Source organism: Rissa tridactyla, chromosome 17 (genome assembly GCF_028500815.1).
Source record: "Rissa tridactyla isolate bRisTri1 chromosome 17, bRisTri1.patW.cur.20221130, whole genome shotgun sequence".
Classification (NCBI taxonomy): Eukaryota; Metazoa; Chordata; class Aves; order Charadriiformes; family Laridae; genus Rissa; species Rissa tridactyla.
The window spans coordinates 5446875-5470884 of record NC_071482.1 but is presented as its reverse complement, the minus strand read 5'-3'; the positions used below and the strand labels follow the sequence as shown (position 1 = coordinate 5470884).

The window sequence follows — 24010 nt, the reverse complement described above, 5'->3', positions numbered from 1 at the left end:
CCAGCGACGCGCAAGGCTCTGCCGGGAGCCTCTTCTCCGCCGGGGGCGCCGTCTCCTCGGGCGCCGACGGGCGCCTCCGCCGCCTGCCCCTAAACACCCGTGAGCCCGCAAGCGCCGTGCCCTCCACCGACCGCCACCCTTTTCGTAGGCCCCTTCCGGCAAGGCCGCTCTCGTTGTCCAACGCGTCCTCGCCGCTCCGCTCTCCTCCTCTCCTCGTCCTCCTCCACAAACAGCCCGCCGCCTTTATCGCGGCGAGCTCCGCGCCGCTGCTCGGCCGGCCGCTCGCCTCGCCCCTGCCTCCTCCTGCCGCCCTTTATCCTCCTCCTCCTCGTGCTCTTCCTCTTGCTCCGGCTCCGCCGCCTCGCCGAACCTTGCTGCAATAAAAAGGGGCACCTACCATACAGGATGATGCTGGCGTTGGTGTTGCCCAGCTTGTTTGTCGCCACGCACGTGTAGTTGCCGTAGTCCTTCTCCGAGACATTGAAGAAGGTCAGCGTCGACAGGCGGCCCTTGCTCTCGATCCGCACGCCCTCCAGGCCGTTCGCTAACCTGCGAGGAAAGGCGGGGGCCCTCCGCGACGGCGCCGGGGCCCTGCCCGGAGAGCCCCCTTCGCGTGGGCCGCCGTCGGCCCCACATCCCCCCGACGCCGAGGCTCCGCCTCGCCGGGCGAAAGCGCCCGCTGCTCTCCGTGCCGCGGCCGCCCTCGCCGGGAGAAACCCCGCGGTGCCGCCGGGCCCCTTCCGCCCTCGGCCCCGTGCTCAGACACGACCGCAGCAGAGCGGCTCCGGGTTGCCGCCGCCGGACCCGCCGCCGCCGCCTCCCCTCGCCGCCCTCCCGCCCCTAGGCTTGCCGCCGTCCCCCCCCCCCCCCGGCCCCGCCCCGTCTCGACGGGGAGCCCGTCTCACCGCCCCTCACCTGGTGTCCTCCTTGAACCACTGAAACTCCGCCACAGGGACGGCCGAGGCCTCGCACTGCAGGATGCCCTTCTGGCCCACCGAGGCGCCCGTGTTCTTGGCGTTCGAGATGTACGGCGGGTCTGCGGAGACGCCCAGCCCTGTCGCCTCCGGCCCCGTGCGCCCGCCCCGCCGCTCCTCCCCCGTCCCCCTCACTCACAGTTGACGGTGACTTTGACTTTCCGCACGTCCGGGACGGCCACGTCGTTCACGGCGCTGCACTCGTACTCCCCGGACTGCTCCCGCGTGATGCCCGTGATCTCCAGGTACTCGTCCTCGCTTGCGAACCCGGGCCCTGGGACACAGCCGCCGACACGGAGCGCCGTCACCCTTCCGCCGCCACGCGTGCGGGACCCCGGCACCCACGCCCTCTGACCGGGCCGCTCCCTGCGGCCCGCCGCCTCGCCCTCGCCCGGGCCGCCTCGACAGAGACGTCCCTCCGTGCCCCACGGGCCGGGCGGCTCGTCCGCCGAGCCCCCAGCAAGCTCTCACCTTTCCCGGACAGGTGCCGCCACGTGACGGTGGGCTCCGGTCGGCCGAAGGCCAGGCACATAAGGGTCACGCTGCTGCCCTCGTTGACAGTGATGTCTGACGAGATGTTGACGATCTGCGGGGGAACTGCCAAAGACAAAAAGAAAAACCCCAGCCGCCGTCAACGCACCTGCCGGCACGGATGCCTTGGCGCACCCCCGGGAAGCGCCGGCCCCGAGACCCGCCCCGACGACGGCCGCCGCCCTCCTCCCTGTCGCCCTCTCCTCCCACCGACCCCGTCCCTCAAAGCTGGCGTCGCCCGGCAGGGATGGGAGGCGGACACGCCTGCCGCCCGCCCGCCCGCATCCCGATAACCCACTCTCCGACCCGGCTCGTATTGTAGCATATTTATTAAAGCTCTTTCAATTACTGAGCGCCTGCTCCGTTCGATACCAGCCGCGGTGATTTATACGGCTCCGCGCCCAGATACTCCCTCGCATAAATAACCCGGCAATCTCCACTCTCATAAATATCCCCGGCCCCAGCGAAAAGCAATTAAAGCCCGCGCACCGATGCCCCACCCCGGGGCTCTGAGCCGCCGGGCCGGCAGACGCCGCCCCCAAAAGGGACCCGCCCCAAAAAGAGAGAACAAGCGAAACTAGGCGCACGCTACTACACACCGCCCCGACGGGACCCCAAAGGATGCCCCGTGCCACCCCCCCTGCCCCCCCCCCCCCCCCCCGCCAAAGGCTGGACGGGCCGCGGGCCCCGCTACCCATGCCGCCGCGCATCCAACCCTCGCGCCGAGGGTTCTCCCCCGATGCCGCAAGGATGCAATGCTCCCTCAAAAACCCCACGGCCAGCGCCAGCGCCGCCTGGAATCGAAGCCCGGGGCCAGGCCTCGTGCCCGCGGCGACCGTCCCTGCCCTGCTGGGGCTGCCGTGCCGCTCCCCAAGCGGACCGGACAAAGGGACGTCCGGCGGCGCGCCCGGGGGCCGCGTGCCCCGAGCGGCTCGGCCAAAACCGCCCGGAACCGCCGGGCTCCTCGCTGACATATGCCACAAAACCCGCCCCTGGCGAGCCCATCCCTCTCGCGCAGCCTCCCCGGCACGGGGGAGACGATGGCCTTTTCCGCGCCACCTCCGCCGACCGCCTCCTTCCCCGGCGCACCGGAGGTGACGCTCAAGGACGCGCCGTGGCGCACGCCCGGCGCGGTCTCCACGGCCCCGTGGGCCCCGCAAGGCGGTCAACGTCCCCGCACCTCGACACATTACTGCAGAAGTATAGTCTCCTACGAGCGCAGCGAGCTTGTCCGAGTCCTTCAGGGGAAAGCAGCGACCCGAAAAACCGAGAATGTGCCGGCGAGCCCCAGAACGCAGACTCGGCCTTCAGGCCGCCCCGACGAGCTGTGCCACCGGCAGGCTGCAGAAACCCCTTGCTCCCTCAAAGGTCTCGCCTCCTCCCCGATGGCCGGCGCCCCTCGGCCTCTCCCCTCCGCTCGCGGCACCTCAAATGACTACCGGGACCATCAAGCAAACAACGTCGACCTCCGCCACGAGGCGTCGCACGATCCGCGCTCGGCCGCCCGCGTGTGAGCCGGCCGGCCGGCTTTCTCGCGGCTCCGCTTCCATCCGAGGGGACAACAGGGCCGGCAACGGAGACGCCACGAAGCCTACCCCTGCACACGTTATCTGCCGCTCACAGCCCTGCGCCCCGTACGCACCGCTGCTGGCGGGCCGGCGCGCCGCCGGGGCGGAGCGGGCGCCTCCCACACGTCGCGAACCCCCAGGCCCCGACTCCGAACGCTGGGGACGGCCACACGCAGCTCACACGACAAAACCAGAGAATACCGTATGTCCGAGGAAGCCCGGGCGCTCCGCGGCCCCCGACAGATACGTCGTCGGCGTCGCCGTCGTTGTTACGCCCCCGCCTATCAAGCCCGAACGCCACTTCCTATTCGCATCTGCTATCCTGCGCTCTGTCCCCAACAAACCGGGAGGCGCGCTGGCCCTAGCGGCCCCCCTGCGCGTCCCGTCACTAAGCCCCCTGCGCCACAAATCCACCCGACGTGCAAGAACCTCCCGTCCCCTGTCGCGGCTCCTGCGCTGAGCCCGGGCCGCCGACCTCTTCGTCCTAACGTGAGCGGGCGGCCGGGCCACGGAACGCCCGTTCCGTGACATCAGACGACTCGCCGCCCTCACCGGCTTCACCCTCCTACTGCTCCTGTTGCCCATCGCCGGGACCCGCGAAAACACAATGCGCAACTACCGAAAACACTCTCATAGCTTAGAAGAAACGTCGGTCTTGTAAACCACGGACCGGTGACTACATCTCCGGTTAGAGTTTTTCCCCCGCCGCCCCAGAACAAGAGGACCGAAACCTCTGTCTCCACCTCCCGAAGCCGGTATTTCATACTAAACGGTTCTCGGACACGCAACACATGCTCCCCCCTCCGCCCAAACCGCTCCGATAGCGCCACGAGACAACGCGTGCGCCGTCTCCGACACGACAAACGGGGCCGACGACAACCCCCGAGCCGCCGCCGAAACCAGTCCAAGGCCGCGAGAGTAAAACATTGCCACCCCGCTAAAATCCGACCGGAGAGAAAACACGCCCTCGCTATTGACAGTAACCACGCCAACGCTTCAACGCTCGGCAAGCCCGCCAAGAACCCTCCCGTCTCCTCCGCGCGGCCCTGCTCCCGTCAGACCCTGCGCAGAAGCGCCCGGTCTCATCGCGGGCGGGCGGGTGGGCGGACGGACCCCACGGCGCCCGGCCGAGGGACGCCGATGCGCCCTCAGCCCGGCTCCCTCCGGATTCGCCCCCGGCACGATTGCCATCCCGCTCGCCTCTGGCGAGTCGCCCCTGGGACGCGGTCACACTCTCCGGACCCAACAGGTGGGGGCGGGGTGTCAGGCGGAGCCGGATGTGCGTCTGCGCCCTCCCGGCTCGGGACCGGCGTCCCCCTCCCGTCGCCCGGCTCGCAGACTGCACCCACAAAGGACCCCCACAAAACTTGCCACGCCGAACACGGGCGGGAGCCCGTCCCCCTCCTCGACGCGTCGACACTTTCCCTCCTGGCCAAAAAAGGCCCCTAAAAGCCCTAACGCTTCCCAAGAAACCCTACGGCTCCTACGAGGCCTAAAAGGTCCTGAAAAACCATACGGTTCCTTAGAGCCCCCGAAGTTCCTAAACTCCCTGAAAGCTCCCACAGCCCTACGAGACGCGAAGAGCATCCGCAAGCCCAAAGAGCTCCTGCAGCCCTCAAGGATCCTAAAAAAAAAAAAAAACCCTTACGGTTCCTCCAGGCCCCAAAAGTGCCAAACCATGCCGAAAGCTCCTACAGATACGGAAAGCATCCCGAAGCCCCAAAAGCTCACGCAGCCCTAAGAGATCCCGAATGCGATCCCTGCGGCCCCGGCGCGCCCGTTCCTCGTGCGGCAAGGCACACGAATACACGCGTCGCCGCTACAACCCGGACCCGGAGCAGAGGACGCGGACGGTCTGGCACGGGTCGCCGAACGAGGGCGCCTCCCAAATCCCTCCGCCGCGAGCCAGAAGCCCGAGGAGCCGGGGAAATGCCGCCGAGAGGCGGCGGGGACGTGCGGCGGAGCTCGGGACCCCGTCCCGCCGCCCCATAGCCCGCCGCCGCAGCCCTCGTCGCCTACGACGTCACCAAGGCTCGGAGAAGGACGTCTCAGGCCCCCGATGACGTTGCTGTCGATCCCGCCGGCCAGGCCGATGAGGACGGCATCTCGAGGGCGCGCCTCCTTCCCCTTGGCGCGGGGAATGCCGTGGGAGAGGCGGCGGGCGGCCGGGTCCACGCGCGGACGCGTCTGGCACCAGGCCGGACCCGAGCGCCGCCAGGCAGGAGGAATCCGGTGACACGCGCGACCGGGGAGGTAAAACGGCGCTCCGGCCATGCCCTGCGGGCGCTAGGAGGCCGGTACGACCGAGGCGTGCGCACGGCTCCTCTGACCATCGCGTCCGGCCGGAGCCGTCCTGTCTCGCAAAGGATTGAGCTGGGCGCGCGGTCCGTCCTCCTTCCCATCCCCGCGCGGAGCCCTCCACGTCCCCAAAGGGACGGGTCACGCCACCCTCCTACGTACTGTGCCGACTCGTGTCCCGCTCCCCAGCACCCTTTCCCCTGTTTACCCCTGGAACCTTACAGTTGCCTCCCCCTGCCCTACCGAGAGCCCGTAGGGACGCCACCCTCTCCTCGCCACACCTACAGGATCAACACAAATACGACCTGGGCAGAGAAAACGCGGAGATCGAGCCGGAGAGAAGGGCCTGGGGGGAGGCGGCGGCTGAGAAGCTCAACCCAACGCCGAAAATGGCATCGCCTGCCCAGAAAGCCCCCCGCGGCCTGGCCTTCCTCCCTGGCTGCGCGGCCGGCAGGGCGAGCGAGGGGGCGTTCTGCCCCGCCGCTCCGCTCGGGAGAGACCCCTACCCGGAGTCCTGCGTCCGGCTGCGGGCGCGCCGGGACGCGGACCTGCTGGACGGGGTCCAGAGGAGGCCCCGGAGAGGGCCGGGGAGGGACTCTGGGTCGGGGAGGGGAGCCGCGGGACGAGGGGGAATGGCTTTCAACTGGAAGAGGGCAGACGGAGACGGGACACCGGGAAGAAATTGTTTGCTGTGAGGGCGGTGAGCCCCCGGCCCATGTTGCCCGGGGAAGCTGTGGCCACCCCGTCCCTGGAGGGGTTCGAGGCCGGGCTGGACGGGGCTTGGGGCGACCCGGTCTGCTGGGAGGCGTCTCCCTGCCCGGCGCAGAGGGGCGGCACTGGACGTCCCTTCCGACCCAACCCGTTCCCTGATTCTGTGATTCTAGAACGGCCACAGCAACGCGCCCCCAGCTAGAAGAACGGAGACGGCGGGGCTGTCGCTCGGCCGGGAAGAGGCGGGGCCGTCGCCCGCTCCGTCTATTGACGCGCTAACATGTCTTCGTGCGCACAAGAGACTGCGTAACACCTGGCTCCACCGGCCAGCTCCCGCCGCTCCGCTCCCGCGCCACGCAACAGCTGAGGAAAAAAGGGCGAGCGGCTCCCCCGTCGCTCACGCACAGTAACCCCATGACAGGCATGGGCCCCCACGTGCGGGATGCCCGCCGCCGTTGACCTGTCCTCACCCGCCGTCAGGAACGGCACCTGCGTTCCCGGGGGGGTGCCGGGACGCGCCGCGGACGAACGCGGCCGCGACCCCTCCCGGAGGCCCTCCCCGGCCCCGAGGCGTCTCCCGGCACGGGGGCGAGACGCTCGCCTTCAGGAGCTCGGGGGAGAAAGCCCGGTGGAGGCGCGCGGTCCCCGTCCCCCGCCTCGTTCATCGTCCTCCCTTCCTTGTACGAGACCGCAACTACGAGCCCGCACGATGGCGACGACATGCCGAGGAAGCCGGCGGCGGCACAGTCTCGCCCGAACGGCGCGCGGCCCGCGCAGGATTGCATCGACCCCGCGTAATATTAATCACGGCTAAGCTAATGCGTAATGTTCCGTCGGCCACAAAAGGCATTGGCACTGTAATTTCTTGTTTTCCGCAAAGCCGGCGAGAGAAATCGAATGTGAAAGCGATGCCACTAAATTCAATAACAATAAGCCCGTGATTTATCTCCTTCCTTTACCGCTCGAGAGCTGCGCCACCCCATGTGCCGACGAGCGCGCCCCGTCTGGCCCCGGCGCGTGCCGCTCTGGGAGACGTGCCGTCCCTCCCTTGCTCTGCAACCGAGAAAACCGCCCCGGGGGGCTGGCCGCGGGCACGCGCCTCCCTCACGCTGCCCTGCCTCCTGACGCTACGTGCCACGCCGGCAACGTCCCTCGCCGGCAGAGCCGGGCGATCCGGGGGACCCTCCCGAGCACTGGAGGTCCCGGCCCCTCCTCCGGTCGCCGGGGCCGCCCGAGCCCCTGCCGCCCCTGCCGCCGCTCCGCGGCCCGCAGGCCGACGCGACCGGATCTCGCGAGCCGCCGCCCGACGCGCCGAAGGCAACGACGGACAGCCTCGGCCTCTCCCGCGACCGCACGGGTCCGGTGCCCGCCGGCGGGGACGCCTCTGCCGCGCTCGACCGTGCGGGATGAGACAGCACGCCGGTCCTCGTGGCGTGACCGTCGACGACACATGACGCTGACACGCGCCACGGCACACACGCTGACTCGCCTCCCCGCTGCCCCTTAGCGCCGGTGCCCGCCCGAGTCGCTCGCCGCCGCGCCGCCGCCTTGCGCCCGCTGCGGGTTCCGCGTTTCGGCGACTATCTCCCCTCTCCCTTCTCTGGGTCGTAAACGCTCCTCAATGATGGCCTCCGAGCCCGGGAGCGTCCCGCAGCGCGTCCCCCGTCTCCACGTGCGGCGGGAGCCCTGCCACGGGGCCGGACCGTGATGCTCTGACGCCTGTTAGGGTGGAAACCCCGCAAGAAAACCTCACCGGATCCCAAAAAGGAACGGCCGAGCCGGCCCGGGCCCCTGCGCGGGACCAAATGCGAAACCCGACGGGGACGGACTGGTCGCGAGCCGTTGCGCCGACTCGACGCCGGCATCCGGCGCCCTGTGCCGGGCGGAGCCTCCCGACCACTTGCCATGCGCCCTTTCTCTCCGGGTTTTCGCGTCGAGACGGGGGAAGCCGTAAGAGCAAAACTCGGCGCGTTATACCTACTGTGTAAACCACCTGTCAGTAAATTTATGAACAATTAGCAAGCGAGAGTGCTTCCCAGGGAGCTATTTGTGTGCGCGCGCTAAAACCTTCTTTCGGATCGGAAATATAATGGGGAAACGACTTTTCCGGTGCTCCCCCCTCTCCCTCATCCTCGCTTTCTGCTGTAATTAATCACCTGCCGCCGCGCTTCCGTCGCGTCGGCTCCCGGTCCCCGCGGCTCCGATCCTGCCGGGGCCTTTCCCGCACGCCGAGGCTCCCGGAGAAGGGGAGCCCCGGGACGCCCTCTGGGGGCTCCCCGCCCTGCCCCTCCTCCGCGCTCCCCTCCACACTTCGGACCTGGCTGTTACTAGCGCGTCATGACAAACACTTTAGGGAAGGTGGCCGCTCCCGCCGCGGCGGCGGGTGCCGCCTCCCTCCTGCCCGTCGGCCCCTCGCTCGTCGCAGACCTTCCCTCTCTCCGGGCTCCTTGCAACATCTTTTCTTTTCTCCCCGTTGCCGCTTCCCGCTCTTTTGACGCCCGCTGCTCCACTGGGCACGCGCCTCTCCTCCGCTCTTCCCCTTCCTCTACGAGTCTCCCGGCATTTCTTCTCGTCCCTCTGGCTTTGTTTGGGTTCCCCCTACGCTTGCCGCTTCCCTTCTGTTCCTTCTTTCTGCGTATTCTTCCGTAGGCACACAAAAACCCCAAGCCGTCGCCGATTGGGACGGGGTCCCGAGGGGCAGAAGAAGCTCCTGAGGAGGACGCGAGCCGGCTGCGCGGGTCGCCGCCTGCCGGGCGCTACTTTCTACCACCCTTTCCCTTCTCTGGAGTCCTTCCGCGTGCCACGCGTGCGCCCCTCGCGTCAAAATACTGCAGCATCCGAACGCTTACAACATGAGCGCTTTCTACCTTTAGTGCCAACGATGGACTCTTCCCCGTGACGAGCCGGCAAGGCCGCGCCGCTCCCCGCGCCTCCTCGGTCAGCCCTCCGCCGTACGGCCCCCCCCGCCCCGGGTAAGGTTTCAATAGCTATCGCCGTCTCGGCTCCCGCCCGGACGTCAAAGCCGGCGCGATAAACGATCGCGAAATTAACTGCGGCCGTCGCAAAACCTGCGGTGCCGGGCGAGCCTGGAGCGCGGCCCGCGTCCGGGAAGAAGAGCGGAACAAGGGGCGGCCCTCGTTGAGACTCCAGGAGCCGGCGGTTATCCTTACGAAGGACGAAATCGGCTCACCTGGCTTTCCGGAAGCTGGCGGAATAGCTACGCCTGCATCGCCGCCGCTTGGAGAGGCGGCGCCTGCGCCGAGGGACACGGGATCAGAGCCGGGAGCGCTTCCTTCCTCGGACTCGGGAGGACCAACCGCACGACCGGGACCTCGCCACCGGAAACGAAGGCCGCGGTCCTTCCGAACCCCGCCCGGCCCCTGGGTCGAGGAACGCGGCACGACGCCGAGACGGGAAAACGGATCACGCTGAGGCGAACCAAACGGTAACGACGCCGACCGCCGGGAGAGGTTTCGATGACAAAAATCCGTGGCGAGCGGGATTAAGGCAGTACAGGGGCAGGGTCTCGAACTACGTCAGAAACCGAGGACATCTGAGGAATACCGCGGACCATGCCGAGGTAGGGACGGCCGGTATCGACGGGCAACGCCGAGATCTCGGGTGTCGCGGACGGGGTGTCGTGCCGCGCGTGGGCCCCGAAACGGTGCCGCGCTACGCTACGCCCCTTCGATGCGTACTCCCTCCTCCCTACGGCTGCCTGAATGAGGAGGACGCCGGGACGCTGACCTCAAAAACCACCGTCTAAACCAAAACGTGCACCCCGAGCTCCGCGTTTCGCACGGAAACGACGATCCGCAATTAAAGACGATCCGAAAGGCGCCTGCCCACCCAGGCAGCTCTGCGATTCCCTGACGCTATGAACTATACCCCACGTCCTGAAACTCCCCGTGCCGAGGAGGCGCGGCCGAGCCCTGGCTACCGTCCGCCGCGCCCCTCGCGCCGAAACCCTCTCGCGGCACAATGCCGCGGGGTTTCCCGGCTCGTCCGCGACGCTTCCCGCCTCCCAAGAGGCGACGTGGGCTTCGCGGGGGGGTGTCGTGCCTCCGAGGTATCCCCGTCCCCGCGGCGTCCTCCGCGCCAGCTGTCTAGGCCGCAAAGGCGACAAGGTGCCTCCTGGTCTGCTCATACGAGATTACACGCCGAGCCTCCCCGCGCTCCTCGCTCCCCCTGAAACGCCCTGGCACGGCCCTGAAAGCGTCCGTCCCATCGTCGCGAGGGAGCCCCCGGAAACCGGAGAAAAAGGGAGACAAAAGAACCCCTCTGGCCCGCTGCCATCTACACTCTTACGGGCCCTCTTTGGCGGCTGCTGCGATGCACCGATCCGAGAAACGTATTAACGCTGCCACCGACGGACACGTTTACCGTGGACGGCGACTCCCCGGCAGATTTATCGCCGGGCTGCCGGGAGGGAAGGCCAGGCCCCGCCGTAGCGCAATTAAAACCCCATTGAACGCGGGGACGAAGAATCGATGCTCTCTCCAGTCAACTTTTACCTTTGCAAAGGGCCAGTATAAATTAATGGACCTGACGGCACTCGCTAACCGGTGGCCGCTGCCCGCTGGCTGCTCCGCCGGCACGTGCCGGGCCCTGCCTGGCCGTCCCCTGTGCTCCTCCCACCCTGGCCGCCTCCTTGACGGAGGAGGACGCCGAACCTCTTGTCGAAGCCGACATTTAGGGCCGGGAGAGCTACCGCCGAAAGAGGGCTTCGCTCCTGCCCTGCGAAGCACGTCCTCGGCTCGCCTGCCTCCTCGGAACGCCGCTCCCTTCCTCCCGGCACGGACCGCGGAGCTAATTCTTACCCGCCCCCGTAGAAAACCACCTCCTCCCCGGCACGCGGGCGCGGGGGCTAACGGCCCGCAGGCGATGCCGCTCGCTCCGAGCCACTGGCAAGCGCGTCTGACGCACCGGACTGCGCTGCAGAGGAAGCGAGAACGCAGCAACGAAGGATCTCCTTCTCCGGACGTGACCATCGCTGCAAGAGCACGTCTATCTACATGTGCATTTTCTTGGCGCCACGACTTGGGCGAACCGCCTGGCTTGAGCTTAGCGCCGGAATAAACAAACGCAAAATCTTCCCGGCGCGGTCCGCATCGCCTCGGCCTCTGTAACCGCCCGTCCCTGCCTCCTCTCAGGCTTCCCCGCGGCCGCGCGGATCGCTGCGGCGGGACCCGTTCGACATGGCTCGTGCCCGCCGGGGGAAAGCTCTTCCCGCCACATCTCGGAACGCCTCGCCGCCGGACCCTCGCTCGGGATGCGAGCTGTCCGCCGCCGCGGGCCGCCCGAGCCCAGCAAGCGTCTACGTTGCCGACCCCGCTCCGAAAAAGGGGCGACGGGAGCAAATACGGACCGACTCTGCCTGCTTGCCTAATGTCATTAGGTGCAAAGCGCTTGGGTGCTTCACCCGTGTTGACCAGACGGATTAGCACCATCGGAGAGGAGACGGGATAAACGGATTAAACTTCGCGGATGGACGGACAGACGGCTTGCACGCCACTCCGACGGGGGGGCGCGGGAGAGACCCCGCCGCCAGGGACGGAGGGGACGCTCCCGGCGGTCCGCCGCTCCCCTCTTCCCGAGCCGAGGGGCCCCTCCGAGGCGCTCCCGCCGGGAGCGGCCCCGAAAAGCCCGCGGAAGGGTGGCCCGGATCGAACCCCGCCTCCTCCACATGGGAAGGATACGTAAATCGACGGGTATTGGTGCCGAGGGCTTCTCGGAGACCTGTCGAGGCCGAGAAATTTCTCAGCTTGCTCATTGCAAAATCGATACCCATCAGCTGTTTGAAATTAAAGGAAAGATTAGGTCCCGGTTTTATACACGCTTTATTGTATTCCGAGAGCTTTCTACTCGGCCAGATAAATCTTCTTTAAGAGGATTGAGAAACTTTCATTATCTTTATCTAACCTGAACTAACGCTACCTCTGAAAAATTAATCTACAGACTGGACACAAGCCGGCAGCCGGTGCAAAGCCACCGGGATCCCGAGGCGGCGCCCGCCGGAGCGCTACGGGCACCTCCGATCTGCTGACGCACGGATAGCCCCCATCGCAGTGGCCTCAGCAACGCCACTTCCCAACCCGACGGCGTCTGCTACGCCGACATCCTCACCTACAAAGCCCTGCGCCGACGGCCCGTCGCCATCCCGCCGCGACTTCCGCATGTTCCTGCCCTCTCTCCCAAAACCCGGGGGCCTCGTGCCCTCGGACTCAGCTCCTCCGCTGCGTCTGGCAGTGCTTGGCTTTTGGCTGCGCCGAAGCGTCTTCCGAGGCGTGCCCGAGCGCCTTACTGCCACCTCCCTGAAAGCGCGAACCGAGCAACGTGGGTCCCGAGCAGCAGGGACGGGTCCGATTCGCAGACGGGACCGGCGAGGGAGCGGCGGGAGGAGGACGCCGGCCTGGCGTCCCCTGCGCCGCGCGATGACCGGACGACGCGGCGAGGCTGAGACGACGCGAGTCCGCCTCCCCCCCGTGGCCGACGCCCCCGTCCCCGCGAGGTCCCGCCCGCAAAGCGACACCCGTTGGTCTCGTCCCTACGTCTCCGTCGCCGAGAGGGCCTCCGAACTCGTCGCGACTCCACGCGTCCTTCCGTATCAAACCGTATGGCAACCGTACATCGAGACCTACCTTGCACGATGAGATGGACGCGCGAAGTCTTGGGGTGATTGTCTGTCTGCACGGAGCAAGTGTAGGGGCCCTCATCGTAGATGTCCACGTTGTGTATCTTGATACTGTACTGGGTCTTGGTGTTGGAGAGGATGACCACCCGGTTGTCTATAGACCACTTGTCGTTGCCGGCGTACAGGATGGTGCTGCGGTTCAACCACGCCACCCGCGTGACCCTGTCATCCACGGTACACCTGCAACGGAAGAGACAGAGGGTCACCGACGCGAGGGGCACGACCGATGGCGAGTATCCCGGACGCTAAAAGGAGACGCCAGCCCGCTGGCGCGGGCTCCCCGTCACGCTCGTCCTAAAAGGAGACGCCAGCGGGACGGGAGCTGCGGCTCGGGCTCCCCGTCGCGCTCGGCCGGATCGCTGGCAGGGAGATGGCGCGCGCCACATCCCACGCCCCCTGAGATTTCACAGGAACGGCACATTCACCACAAACCCAGCCCTGCCTTTTCCGTTCACACAGAGACGAGGAGCCGCAGACAAAATTCTCACTACGTTTGACCGCCGCAAGCCACGCCGACGCTGCGCCACCCGCCCCGCACACGGAGAATTTCAGATGAAGCTCTAAAATTCACTGACGGTTCGGTTTGCCGGCGCCACCCTCGAGCCATCCCCGGGGCGATATACGCGCACGCTGCCGGGGAGAGGGGCCGGGCGCGCGCGGGGGGAGCGGGGAGGAAGAGAAACAGCCGGAGACGGCGCGCGGGGACGAGAAGGGAACATTTGGATAAGCGGCCGTAAATCCGACGAGCGCCTCGGACACGCGACGCGGCCGTTGCCGTTATTTATTTCCCGCCTGGCTCCCGCCCTCCCCGCTCCGAGACGGGCGGGGGTTCGGCAGCTCCGGCCCGCGACGCTGATGGACCCTTGGCAAAGAACAGAGCCGGGGCGGGGGAGCGGGGAATAAAAGGGAATGAAAATGCGCCCAGAGAATGCGGCTTTTTTCCTTCCCTTCGATAGATTTTTGCCATTCTATTTACTGCCGGCCTTCGCCGCCGGCGCCCCCGCAGTAAAAATGCCGAGCGTTTGGCTACATTGAGAGCCCGGGGTTTCTCAGGAGCTCCGCTTTCCCTGCTCGAGGACTGCGGCGAAGGAGCTTTTCGTCGGCTTCCGAGCAAACCGGGAAAACCCAACTAGGCGCAAGCTTGTGCCGCCGACGCTGCCGCAGCTTTGTGCAGACGAGATCTTAGGGAAAAGGGAAAACGGTCCGTCGAGAAACGCGTGTGAGTCCCTCTCCGCATGCCTGTAAATTCGGAGAGGGGCCGTCGGGCCGTCCCCGTCCTCGCCGCACGGGCTTCGGGGGTGTTATACGCCTCCCTTGCCGGGATCGTGGCGCGTCACCTCCATTGAGATTATTAATCGGGCGGAGGGAAGGGGGACGCTTGGCGTGCTTGAGGGTGCCCCCAGGCGCTCCGTTCGCGGGAACGAGCCGTATATCCTCCCGCCAACGAGTAATTTTCCCCTCGCAGGAGCTGTACATCTCCGCCGGCCGCGTCGCGGGGGGATGCCGGGAAAGACGGATGGCTCTCCGTGCCCGCCGTGGAGCGGACGGCGTGCCGGGAGCCCGCCCGGCCTCGTGCCGGCGCCGTCGTTGTCGGGAAGCCGAGCCCTCCCTTCATCCAAATTAACTGGGGGAGAGCTAAGCGCGGCCGAGTTAAGTTCGGCCCTGGGGGATTCCAGTCTAGTGGACTATTACTGCTGTCTCACTTCATTATAATGAATAATAAAGAGATACTTACACACGGCTTCGGTAAATTATTCATTGCGCGCGCTGCAAAATCAGGGCAGCGATATGTAAAACAGACAACGTGCGTGTCTGCGCCCGTATAAATATCCAGACTACGGCCCCGCGAGGTACTCTCGGGTCGCCTCGTTAGGGGCGAAGCGCAAGGACTAGGGTTGGAAGCGACGGGGACGAGGAGGCCCTGCCGACGCCGCGTACGCTCGGCCGGCCCTGCCCGCCTTCGGCCGGTGCGCACCCAGTTGGCTCCCTGGGGAGGTCCGGGGCTGCTTTGGGACCCCCGAGAAATGGGGTCGCTCGTTCCGTCTTTGCCGCTCGCGCTGATGGCCTGGGGCCGCACCTGCAGAAGTCGTGCCCCTAACACGGGCAGACACGCTCCCGCAAGGAAGGGCGAGGACGGCGTCGCCGTCCCTTGCCGCCGGCGCCTGGCGACCAGTACCGCCCTCCGAACCACTCGGAACAAACGCGCGGGAGCAACTCGGAGACTCCTCCTTCGAACAAACTCATGCCAAGAGCAAGGGGGCAAAGGCACCTCCTCCCCATCCTTCCCCCTCGCTCTTCGGTTGAGCGTCCGCTCAACGGCTCATCTGGAACCGAGTCCCAGCGGCTCTGCGTGCCTCCCACGGTGCCCGTCTTCCCCTGGAGTCCGGCCCATTCCCTACACACGCGGAGAGACCGGACAAACCGCCCTCCTTCCAAACACCATCCCTCCTGCGCCTCCTGATGATGTGTCGGAGGAACCGACCGGCAGAAAAGCCGCCGCTCAGCAGCCGCCACGGCAACCACGGCAATTCCGGAGGCGCCTTTCGTGCCCCGCCTCGCCTTCCCGCTGCGAGACTGCCCGCGCCCTGGGAATCGCTGTTCTGCAGGCAAACACCGTGCCACGTCCCGACGCGAGGAGCCCCCCGCCAGCTTCGTTAGCCGGCTCGGAAAGCGAGCTCCGCGAGCCTCGACGCCGCCGGCTCCCCCTCGTCCGCCCAGCCGTCTTTGCTACCTATTTCCAATTGACCAGGATTATGATAATGTCTCCAGTAAGCAAACAGGGAAAGCGACTTCTGCAAAGTGTTTAGATAAAGCAGACGAGCTCCGACAAAGCCGGATAATAAAGCGGGCCGGGAGGTTTTCCCTTGAAGGGATCTAATTAAGAACAAAGACAAGCCCCCATTAACGGTCTCCTGAAGGCGCTGTAGCCATCGCCGGGAGAAACCCTGCCTTACAAGGCCGGGAGGGACAAAAGACAATAAAGCGCCTGTCAGACGGGAAGGAAATAAACCCATCCCGCATCTCACCTGCGGAAAACCCATCGGCGAGGCGGGGGGAATATCTGGGGACCTAAAAGCATCCCAAACGCAAGAGCCCGGCAGCCACCTCGTCCCTTCTTCGTGCAGCGTGACCCGTCCCCTCCTCTCCTCCACATCCGTGTCCCGCTCTCACCCTCGCTGCCTTCGAGTAGACACTTTTCGACACCGTCGGGTGCCTCCCGCAACGCTGCTCGCCACCAGACCCATCGCCGAGGAGCCTCGGACGCCGGGCTTCGCCCGAGCTCCGGCCCCCCCCGATACGCGTGGCCTCTCGGGCCGTGAACCCGAACGCGGTGGCGGGAGAAGATGCACGAGGCGGGGAGCCGGCGGCTGCGCCGCCGCGCCGCTTCCCCTCGAATTGCCCCTATTCCTCATCCTTAAATGCTAATTTTGACGTTTGCCAAGGAGTCATTTCACCTGGTGTCAACAAGACGCGTAACTCTGCCGACGCGCTCTTTCTGTTCGGTGGCACACGGTGACCGGCTCCCTCCTCCCGGAGCTAGTAGGAGAGACCCCCGCATCCCTCTCGCCGCCGGCTCCCGCCCGGGTCCATCGATGACCCTGACGGCGCTTCTCCTACTCGCGGGACGTTACAGTGACGTTGCACCGCTCCCTTCGTTCCCCACCTTTCCCAGTCGGCATCGCGGACCTTTTCTGCGCTCCCGACTCCGCCGAGCCGATCCGCGTGACGCCGGGGCCGCCCTCAGCATCCGCCCCGCGCCAAGGGAAATATCGTGCCCGGCGTTGGCACGCGCTCCTGGCAACAGTTTGGCAGGATAAACGGCACGCGCGGAGTCGGAGGCATAACGGAAGTCTGGCAAATCCCTCTCTGTGGGTGCCAAATCTCCCAAAGGATGGGATGCTTGGGACCCCGACAGCTCAGTGCGCGTCCCCGGCAGTCCGGGAGACTGCTTCCCGGCCAGGCTCAAGGGAAGATGCTCCTCTTTGGATTGAGTTAGAACTCTTCTTGACGCAAGCCGATGACGCTCTGCTTCTAAATACTTCTACGGCCCTTCGAGCCCAAACCTTCAACTTCTCTCCTGTAGGCAATGCATCTCGTCAAAATGACAAATGGAGGTGCCCAAACCGGTCGCAAACGCGCCGCCTGACCCACTTTGCGGCGGCTAAAATAGCTCGCCTGGATCGGGAGCGCTGCCCCACGGCAGCGCCGGGGGGATGCTTCGCCCCGGGAGGTTTCCAAGCGACGGCACCTGTCACGGGGGCGGCGCACGCGCCCCGGCCCCCTCCTCCTTGAGAACAAATCGCTAATTACGCTCGCAGGGGACGCCTAATGGGATTTCTCCTTCCCTTCCGGCGCTCGCCCTGGCTACGCAGCTAACGGGCTCCCGACGCCTTTTATCGCGGGCGGCTGGAGCAAAGGCAGAGGAGATTTATTTGTAATCATCGGAAATAAACACGCTTCCTCAGAAGTAAACACAAAAGAACACAACCTGGCTGGGCTCCCGCTTCGTTCAAGATGCAAATGAGAAGCGGGCCGTCGAAACCCGGCGGCTCCTCTAATCCTCTCCCAACAATGCAAAGCGTCAAATGAGCCGCGGCTACGATGGCATCTGCGGTGTGTGACGGCGGGTCTCGCGCGACGGCTCCCCGAGGGCGGGCCTGCGCCGCCGGCCCCCCGTCACTGTCAGCCCCGATATTTATTCTTAGCGCGGAGGGTGGGAGGCGCTTCGTCTTCATTCCCCGTCCCTTCCGCTGGCGCCCTGGGCCCTCTCTGAGCCACCCATGGTATCCCTGCTCCCATCTCGCCCATCCCTCCCGGCACCTGGATGCGGGGTGCGCGGACCCACGCTATCCGGGCACCCCAAGGACGGAGGGGAACCGCGATGTGCCGCTCGGCATTGCCCACCTCCGCCACCTCTCGTCGAGCCCTTGCCACCCGCTCACCGAGTCATAGAATCATAGAATCACAGAATCACACGGGTTGCAAAAGACCCTCAGGATCGTCGAGTCCAACCGTCAACCCCGCTCTACAGAGTTCTCCCCTACACCGTATCCCCCAATGCCACATCTAAACGACCCGTAAACGCATTCAGGGACTAGGGATGGGACGATTCAGACCGGGCATTAGGAAAAAGTCCTTCACCACGAGGGTGGTGAGACACTGGAACGGGTTGCCCGGAGAGGCGGTGGCAGCGCCATCCCTGGAAGTTTTTAAGGCCAGGCTGGACGGGGCTCTGAGCAAGCTGGGCTGGCGGGAGGCGTCCCTGCCCGTGGCGGGGGGTTGGAACTAGGTGATCTTTAAGGTCCCTTCCAACCCTAACAATCCTCTGATTCTACGATTCTACGGTGACTCCGCCACCTCCCCGGGCAGCCTGTTCCAGTGTCTGACCGCTCTTTCCAGGAAGACTTTTTTCCTAAGGTCCGGCCTAAACCTCCCCTGTTGCGGCCCGAAGCCGTTCCCTCTTGTTCTATCCCTAATGACCTGTGAGAAGAGACCGGCCCCGACCTCTCTACGATGTCCTTTCGAGTCGTCGTAGAGAGCGAGGAGGTCTCCCCTCAGCCTCCTCTTCCTCAAACTAAACGGTCCCGGCTCCTTCCATCGCTCCTCGTCGGATTTATTCTCCGGGCCCTTCGCCGGCTTCGTTGCCCTCCTCTGCGCTCGCTCCGGCGCCTCGATCTCTCTCTCGTATTGAGGTGCCCCCAACTGGACACGATACTCAAGGCACGTGGCCTCACAGTACAGGGGGACAATCACCACCCTCCTTCTGCTGGTCACGCTATTGGTAATAGAAGCCAGGATGCTGTTGGCTTTCTTGGCCGCCCGGGCATGCTGCTGGCTCGTACTCAGCCGCTTGTCAATTAGAACCCCCGGGTCCTTTTCTGCCGGACACGCTTCCCCGAGCCTGTGGTGATGCGTGGGGTTGTTGTGGCCCGAGTGCGGGACCCGGCGCTCGGCTTTGTTGAAGCTCATCCCGTTAGCATTGGCCCGTCAGTCCAATCCATCCGAGTCTCTCCGTAGAGCCTCCCCTGTGCTCATGCGGATCAACACTCCCGCTTAGCTTCGTGTCATCTGCAAACTTGCTGATGATACGCTCTATGTCCTTATGAAGATCATCGATAAAGACGTTAAACAGAAACGGTCCCCGACACCGAGCCCTGAGGGACGCCACTTGCGACCGGCCGCCAGCTGCGTTTAACTCCGTTGACCGCCGCTCTTTGGGACCGCCCGTCCAGCCGGTGCTCGATCCAGCGGGTCGTTTGCTCATCCAGGCCGCGAGCGGCCAGTTTTTCCCGACCCGTCGCCGCGCCTCCGTGGGAAAAGACGTGGGATGCAAAGGGAGCTCGGCCAGCCTTAAACGGTTCCCCTTTTCCCCATAACCTCCCTCCCTCCGTGCCGTAAACCGCTCGGCTCGTTACCTCCCGCAAAGCCATGTGCCACCGGCTCTCGTTCTCTCCAAACTGCATTAATTGCCTGGCGCCATCGCTACCGCGCCGCTCCCGTTCCCCGAGCGCTCCCAATGCCGTTCCGACAAGCTCCGGACCACCGGCAAATCGTTCCCCTTCCCTCTGAGGGCTACGGGACCCTCCTGCCCCCCCTTAAAGGCTCGGGGCTTGTCGGGGTGTGTTTCTCCCTGCCGGTTCCCCGGCGCTGGCTCTTTGCGTCCTCGCTACCGAGCGTGGGAGTAGAAGCTGCTCCCCGTGAAAAATCCCTGCCCCGAATGGATACATTAGAGGTTGCTAAATATAAAACATCCATCTGCAAAGATAATAAGCCCGCGAGGGCAGGGGCTGCCGAGTTGCTCCGTTTCAGATAGTTTAATGGTGTTTTGGTCCACGACTGCCGCTGCCGGGCATTAGACTGATAGCAAGATGATGAGGAGGGCGGGAGCTGCCCGCACCAGGCATCAGCCAGTCCAGACTTAACGTGCGGTCCCCGAGGGTGCCACACCGCGCAGAACGCCACCGGCTGCTTGGCTCCCAGCATCCGCGGGGCTTTGGGCGGCCCCTGCGACAAGCCGGGGGCTCCGAAGCTCTAGCCGTGTCGGCATCCGTCTTTGGCTTTCAAGGGGCTTGCCCTGCGCCCGCATCCCAGCCTGGGAACCATGGACCCGGGCACCGCTGCGATGCTAAGGCCGATGCAGGCAGAGCTGCGCTGCACGTGGCTCAGAAACGGACCGCTCTCTGCACGGGGAAGGGACGAGCGGCGAGACGAGCGGCTGCACGCGGCTGCCGCCGCCGCGACCTGACCGCGTCTTCTCCCCAAAGCCCTTCTCGGGATTTTCTGAATTAACGCTCCACATCGCGCAAAGCCAGAAACCGCAGTCGGCTCTGTTAAAGCCAGCGAGCCTTTCCCTTTCGTTCCTAAAGCCCTTCTTTCGCTCCTCGCTGCTTTTACTTCCAGCTGGCGGGGGACACACGCTGCCCTGACAACATCGTGGGCAATGCGAAGGGTAGTCAGATGGCGACAGACACTCGGGCGCCCTCCGCTCCTAGGTCCCACCGGATTTTCCCGCCATGAGTCCCTCATTTCTGACATGACAATGCATCCGTATCCCGGTGACTGAGGCTCTGCGGCCCCTCGAAAGGTCACCACTGCCTTCGGCACGCTCCAGATCCGGGCTCTACCCGAGCCCTTTCCCGCAGGGAAATCGCATCCCTCCCCGTCGCAAAGCTCCCGGTTGCCCTCCCTGCCTCACGCGAGTCACGGCGATTGCAATCTGCTCCCAAACGCATCGCCGATTGGAGAATAACAGCAACGCTCTCTGCCCTCAGGACGGCGCCAGGTTCCCGAACTGCCTCTGGCTATGGTCTCGCAGCTCCCGATTCCCCACGCAGCCGCCTTCCGGCCGCCTCCACGTGTCGGGATGCGCCCCCGGGAGGCGGCGGGGAAGGTTGGCGGGCATTGGCCTCGGCCCCAAGGGCTCACGGCTGTTATTAGCTTAGGAGAAACCTTCAGAAGGAAATATGAGGCGGCAGAAGAAGAAATAAAGCGGGAGGCCTTTGAATAGAGCAGATCACTGGGGATGTTTATAGAGCAGGTGGCACTTCAATGCTAACAGCGGACTCAGTCGATGCTGGCGTCCACGCCTGGTCTCCCAGAGAGAGACGGAAAACGATGGCGCTGAGTCGGGGCGGCCAGTCCAGGAACACCCTGGCCGTGGCAAGAAGTGCAGCGAGAGGCATCGTTCCTTGCTCAAAACCGTACCGAAGCGATTGCGCTCTCTGCCCAAAGCCGGGTCCCTGACGCGGTCGGGCACCGATTCCCAACTTGCTCGGGGCCACCGGGCTGTCCTCCGGGCCGAAGAAGGCTGGGACCTCCTCCCAGCTCCTCTCCAAAGATGCCACCGACATCCATCACCATTTACCACCGAGGCATCGCTACCTGTCCCAGGAAACATCGACCCACTGGTGGCCACCGGGCCGTCCTGCGGGTTGAGGATCGCAGCTCTTCTCCAAAGGGATGATTGATGACCACCACCATTTCCCATCAAGGCATCGCCACCCATCCTAGGAAACATCGGCGGAGAGCTGTCTGCTCGCCAGGGAAGCCAAATTCCCCTCAACCCTACGCCGGAGCTCTGCCCTACATCCCGACGGGGAAGAAAAGACCCAACAGCGTCGCGGTGCCGGCGGAGGGGCGCGATCCGGCAAACCCCCCTGCTCGGCAGAGCCCCGCGCCTCAATCAGCGCCCGTGTACGAATTCAATCAGCGCTAATCTAACACAATGCAGCACCTGCGCCCCGGCTGATTTCTAGTGTTCTTCAATCAAAAGGAGAAGAAGAAACGCGGAGTTTCTTGCCGGCGCGGCTAGCGGACCCGTACAGGCGAGAACCTGCAGCCCCCTACGCCTGCGGTGGGCTTTTGGGGCTGGGTTTCTCCCTTGCTATTCCTTTTGTCTCTATATTTATTTTTTTTTTCATCCGCCTTCCCAGGGCGGGGAGAGCCAGAAATAACTGTTTCGCTGTTGCAGTTAGCCATGTAGTTAAGCACCGGTAATGAACGCGCGGCAGTACGAGGCTCCGACCGCTATGATTCAGCCGTCCTGATGGGACTGGCGACCGTCTCCGTCTCAGCCGGGCGAGGGGGCCGCTTTCAACCCGGGGGAGAGCGGCCGCGGCAGCATCCCGCAGACGCTACAGAAGAAAGGATGTTGGCAGCTTGATTAAAACACGGGCCGGGGTGTGTTGGCGACAGAAGGAGCTGCTGTACAGCCCCAGCAAAGCGATCGTACATCCATCCCTGGCTTCTAGGAGGGAAAATCGCTCCGAAGCCACCCCGGCGCAGGATGAGGTGCCCATGCGGCAAGGGGGATGGCAGAAAGGCGCGTAGGTGACAACCGCCGCATGGTTTCCTGGGTGAAATGACGGCGCGTAGGGTTTGGCTTTGGATGGAAACCCATCCAGGTCTCCATCGCCCACGGTCCTCACGCTATCGGTCGGTCCGTGCCCGATAGAAGCCGGGGGGAGGAAGGCAAACCTCTTCTCCCGACCCCCCCCCGTTAATTACCACCGAAAATATATTTGTCATGAGACGCCCGCTCCTATCTCGGCGGCTCTTAAGGGTAATGGAGAGGTTTCAGTCTTCGGAGGATAAGTCTCCGGCTCTTGGCTGCTTGCCCGGGAGGATTATTTTACATCAGGTTGAGTTCTGTAGTAATTATCTTCAAAACAGCTGGACTGCTGGATAAACTCGCTGTATCTTAATGCACGATACAAGAGCAAATACGGAGAATTAAACTGCAATTTCAGACAGGCCTGACAGATAGTCGGGAAAAAGCGCACGCCAGTGTTTCGGAGGCCGAGGCTCGGGGCTCCTCGCGCGTCAGGGGTGGGGAGGCTTTTTCTCATTTGAAATCAATTCCATCTTCCCCGGAGACCCGGCAGAAGGGGAAAGGAGGGTCCTGATGAAGATGTTTCACCCCCAAGCGCACGGCGGAGAAAAAAAACCAAACCCACCATTTTCCTCACCCCCACGGCTGAAAAACGAAGCGGTATTTGATACCGGCTGGAAAGCTTGGCATTTCGCGCAGCCCCGAGCCTTCGATAAAAGCCCGATTTTTCCCGGCACTCAGCTCTGTGCTGCGGTACCCTCCAGGGATGGGCGAGGGGAAAATCCACGCCCTCTGCCTGCGTCCCTGGCGCCGGGACATCGCTCCCAGCGCCTCCCGCCTCCCGTCCCAGCAGAATGGAGGGGCGGAGGGACGGACAAACCGACTCCCAGGCTACGCTGGCACCCTCGCCTCAAGCACCGGGGCGAAATAAAAGGCAAAAAATGAGCTGCTTTCAGGATGATCCCTCTCCAAGCGTGAAATCCGCACGGGGAGAATTAATAACCTCTAAAAAGAGGGAAATTCTGCCGATGGAGGGTGAAGCCCTATTTCACGGCGACCGCCGCGAAGCGCTCCTGCCAAACGCGCCACCTGTAAACGGCCTGGGTAAGCCGTCAGCCCAAGAACCTAATTGCCCATTTGCAGAGATTTCACTGGCAATTAGGCAAAAAAACACAGCCCACCGGAGGAAATCCTCCGCTCGCCGCTCCCGCGCCTCCGCCGACCCCCGGGCTTTCCACCCGCCGTCTGGCCGCCGGGATAAGGGATGGATGCTACGCGTGATGGGCGCCCGGGAGCCGGACGACGGCTCTGTGGCCCCGCCAGATGAAGAAGTCACGACCCACGCGAGGTGAACAGCCACCACCCCTAGGCGGGAGCCAGCCGAGGAGACCTCCGTCTCCCGCTGGTAGCCCGTCTCCGAGCGTTGCCGAGGGCTGGGTCACCGATGCCGGCAACCCCGCGCCGCCCAACGACTTCGTGCAATTAGGGGGTTTATTTGTTTGAGTTGTACGTGAATATACCAAATTACATTATCAGATCACCGTCCCGCTTCTGATTTATTCCTTCTTTGTTCTTCAAGTCTTCGTACATCTAAGCAATTAACCTCTCAAAGAGCTGGAGAACACATAATTATCCTCATTTGTCTAAACGTCACCAAGATGGCTGCCTTTCAATTAACCTTCTGGGAATGGAGGGAAGTTGGAGTGATACAGTGATCGTTTCCAACTTCGGCGACGGCTCTTCCCCCCTGCCGCCCCCCCCCCAAAGTAATTTAATTGAAATATTCAGATGATAAAATATAGCCAGATAACTGTTACCGCAGGTAACGGGATCAAGAGGGGGCTTGCGATCGAGAAGGAAGTCAAATGAGGTACAGTAATATTATATCAATACGTGGCACTTC

At 64.4% G+C, this 24010-nt stretch overlaps 1 protein-coding gene across 3 annotated transcripts in view; it reads right to left on the bottom strand.

Moving 5' to 3' along the window:
• The window catches only part of LOC128918597 (opioid-binding protein/cell adhesion molecule homolog), a 319462-nt gene that overhangs the window by 22831 nt on the left and 272621 nt on the right, over positions 1–24010 (bottom strand). For all 3 annotated transcript variants that reach the window (XM_054223017.1, XM_054223016.1, XM_054223018.1), the window contains 5 exons: positions 12724–12956; positions 1446–1571; positions 1114–1248; positions 916–1036; positions 398–549 (listed from right to left, as the gene is read on the bottom strand). In XM_054223017.1, the coding sequence (XP_054078992.1) occupies positions 398–549; positions 916–1036; positions 1114–1248; positions 1446–1571; positions 12724–12956 (767 nt within the window). The remainder of the gene's footprint in view (positions 1–397; positions 550–915; positions 1037–1113; positions 1249–1445; positions 1572–12723; positions 12957–24010) is intronic.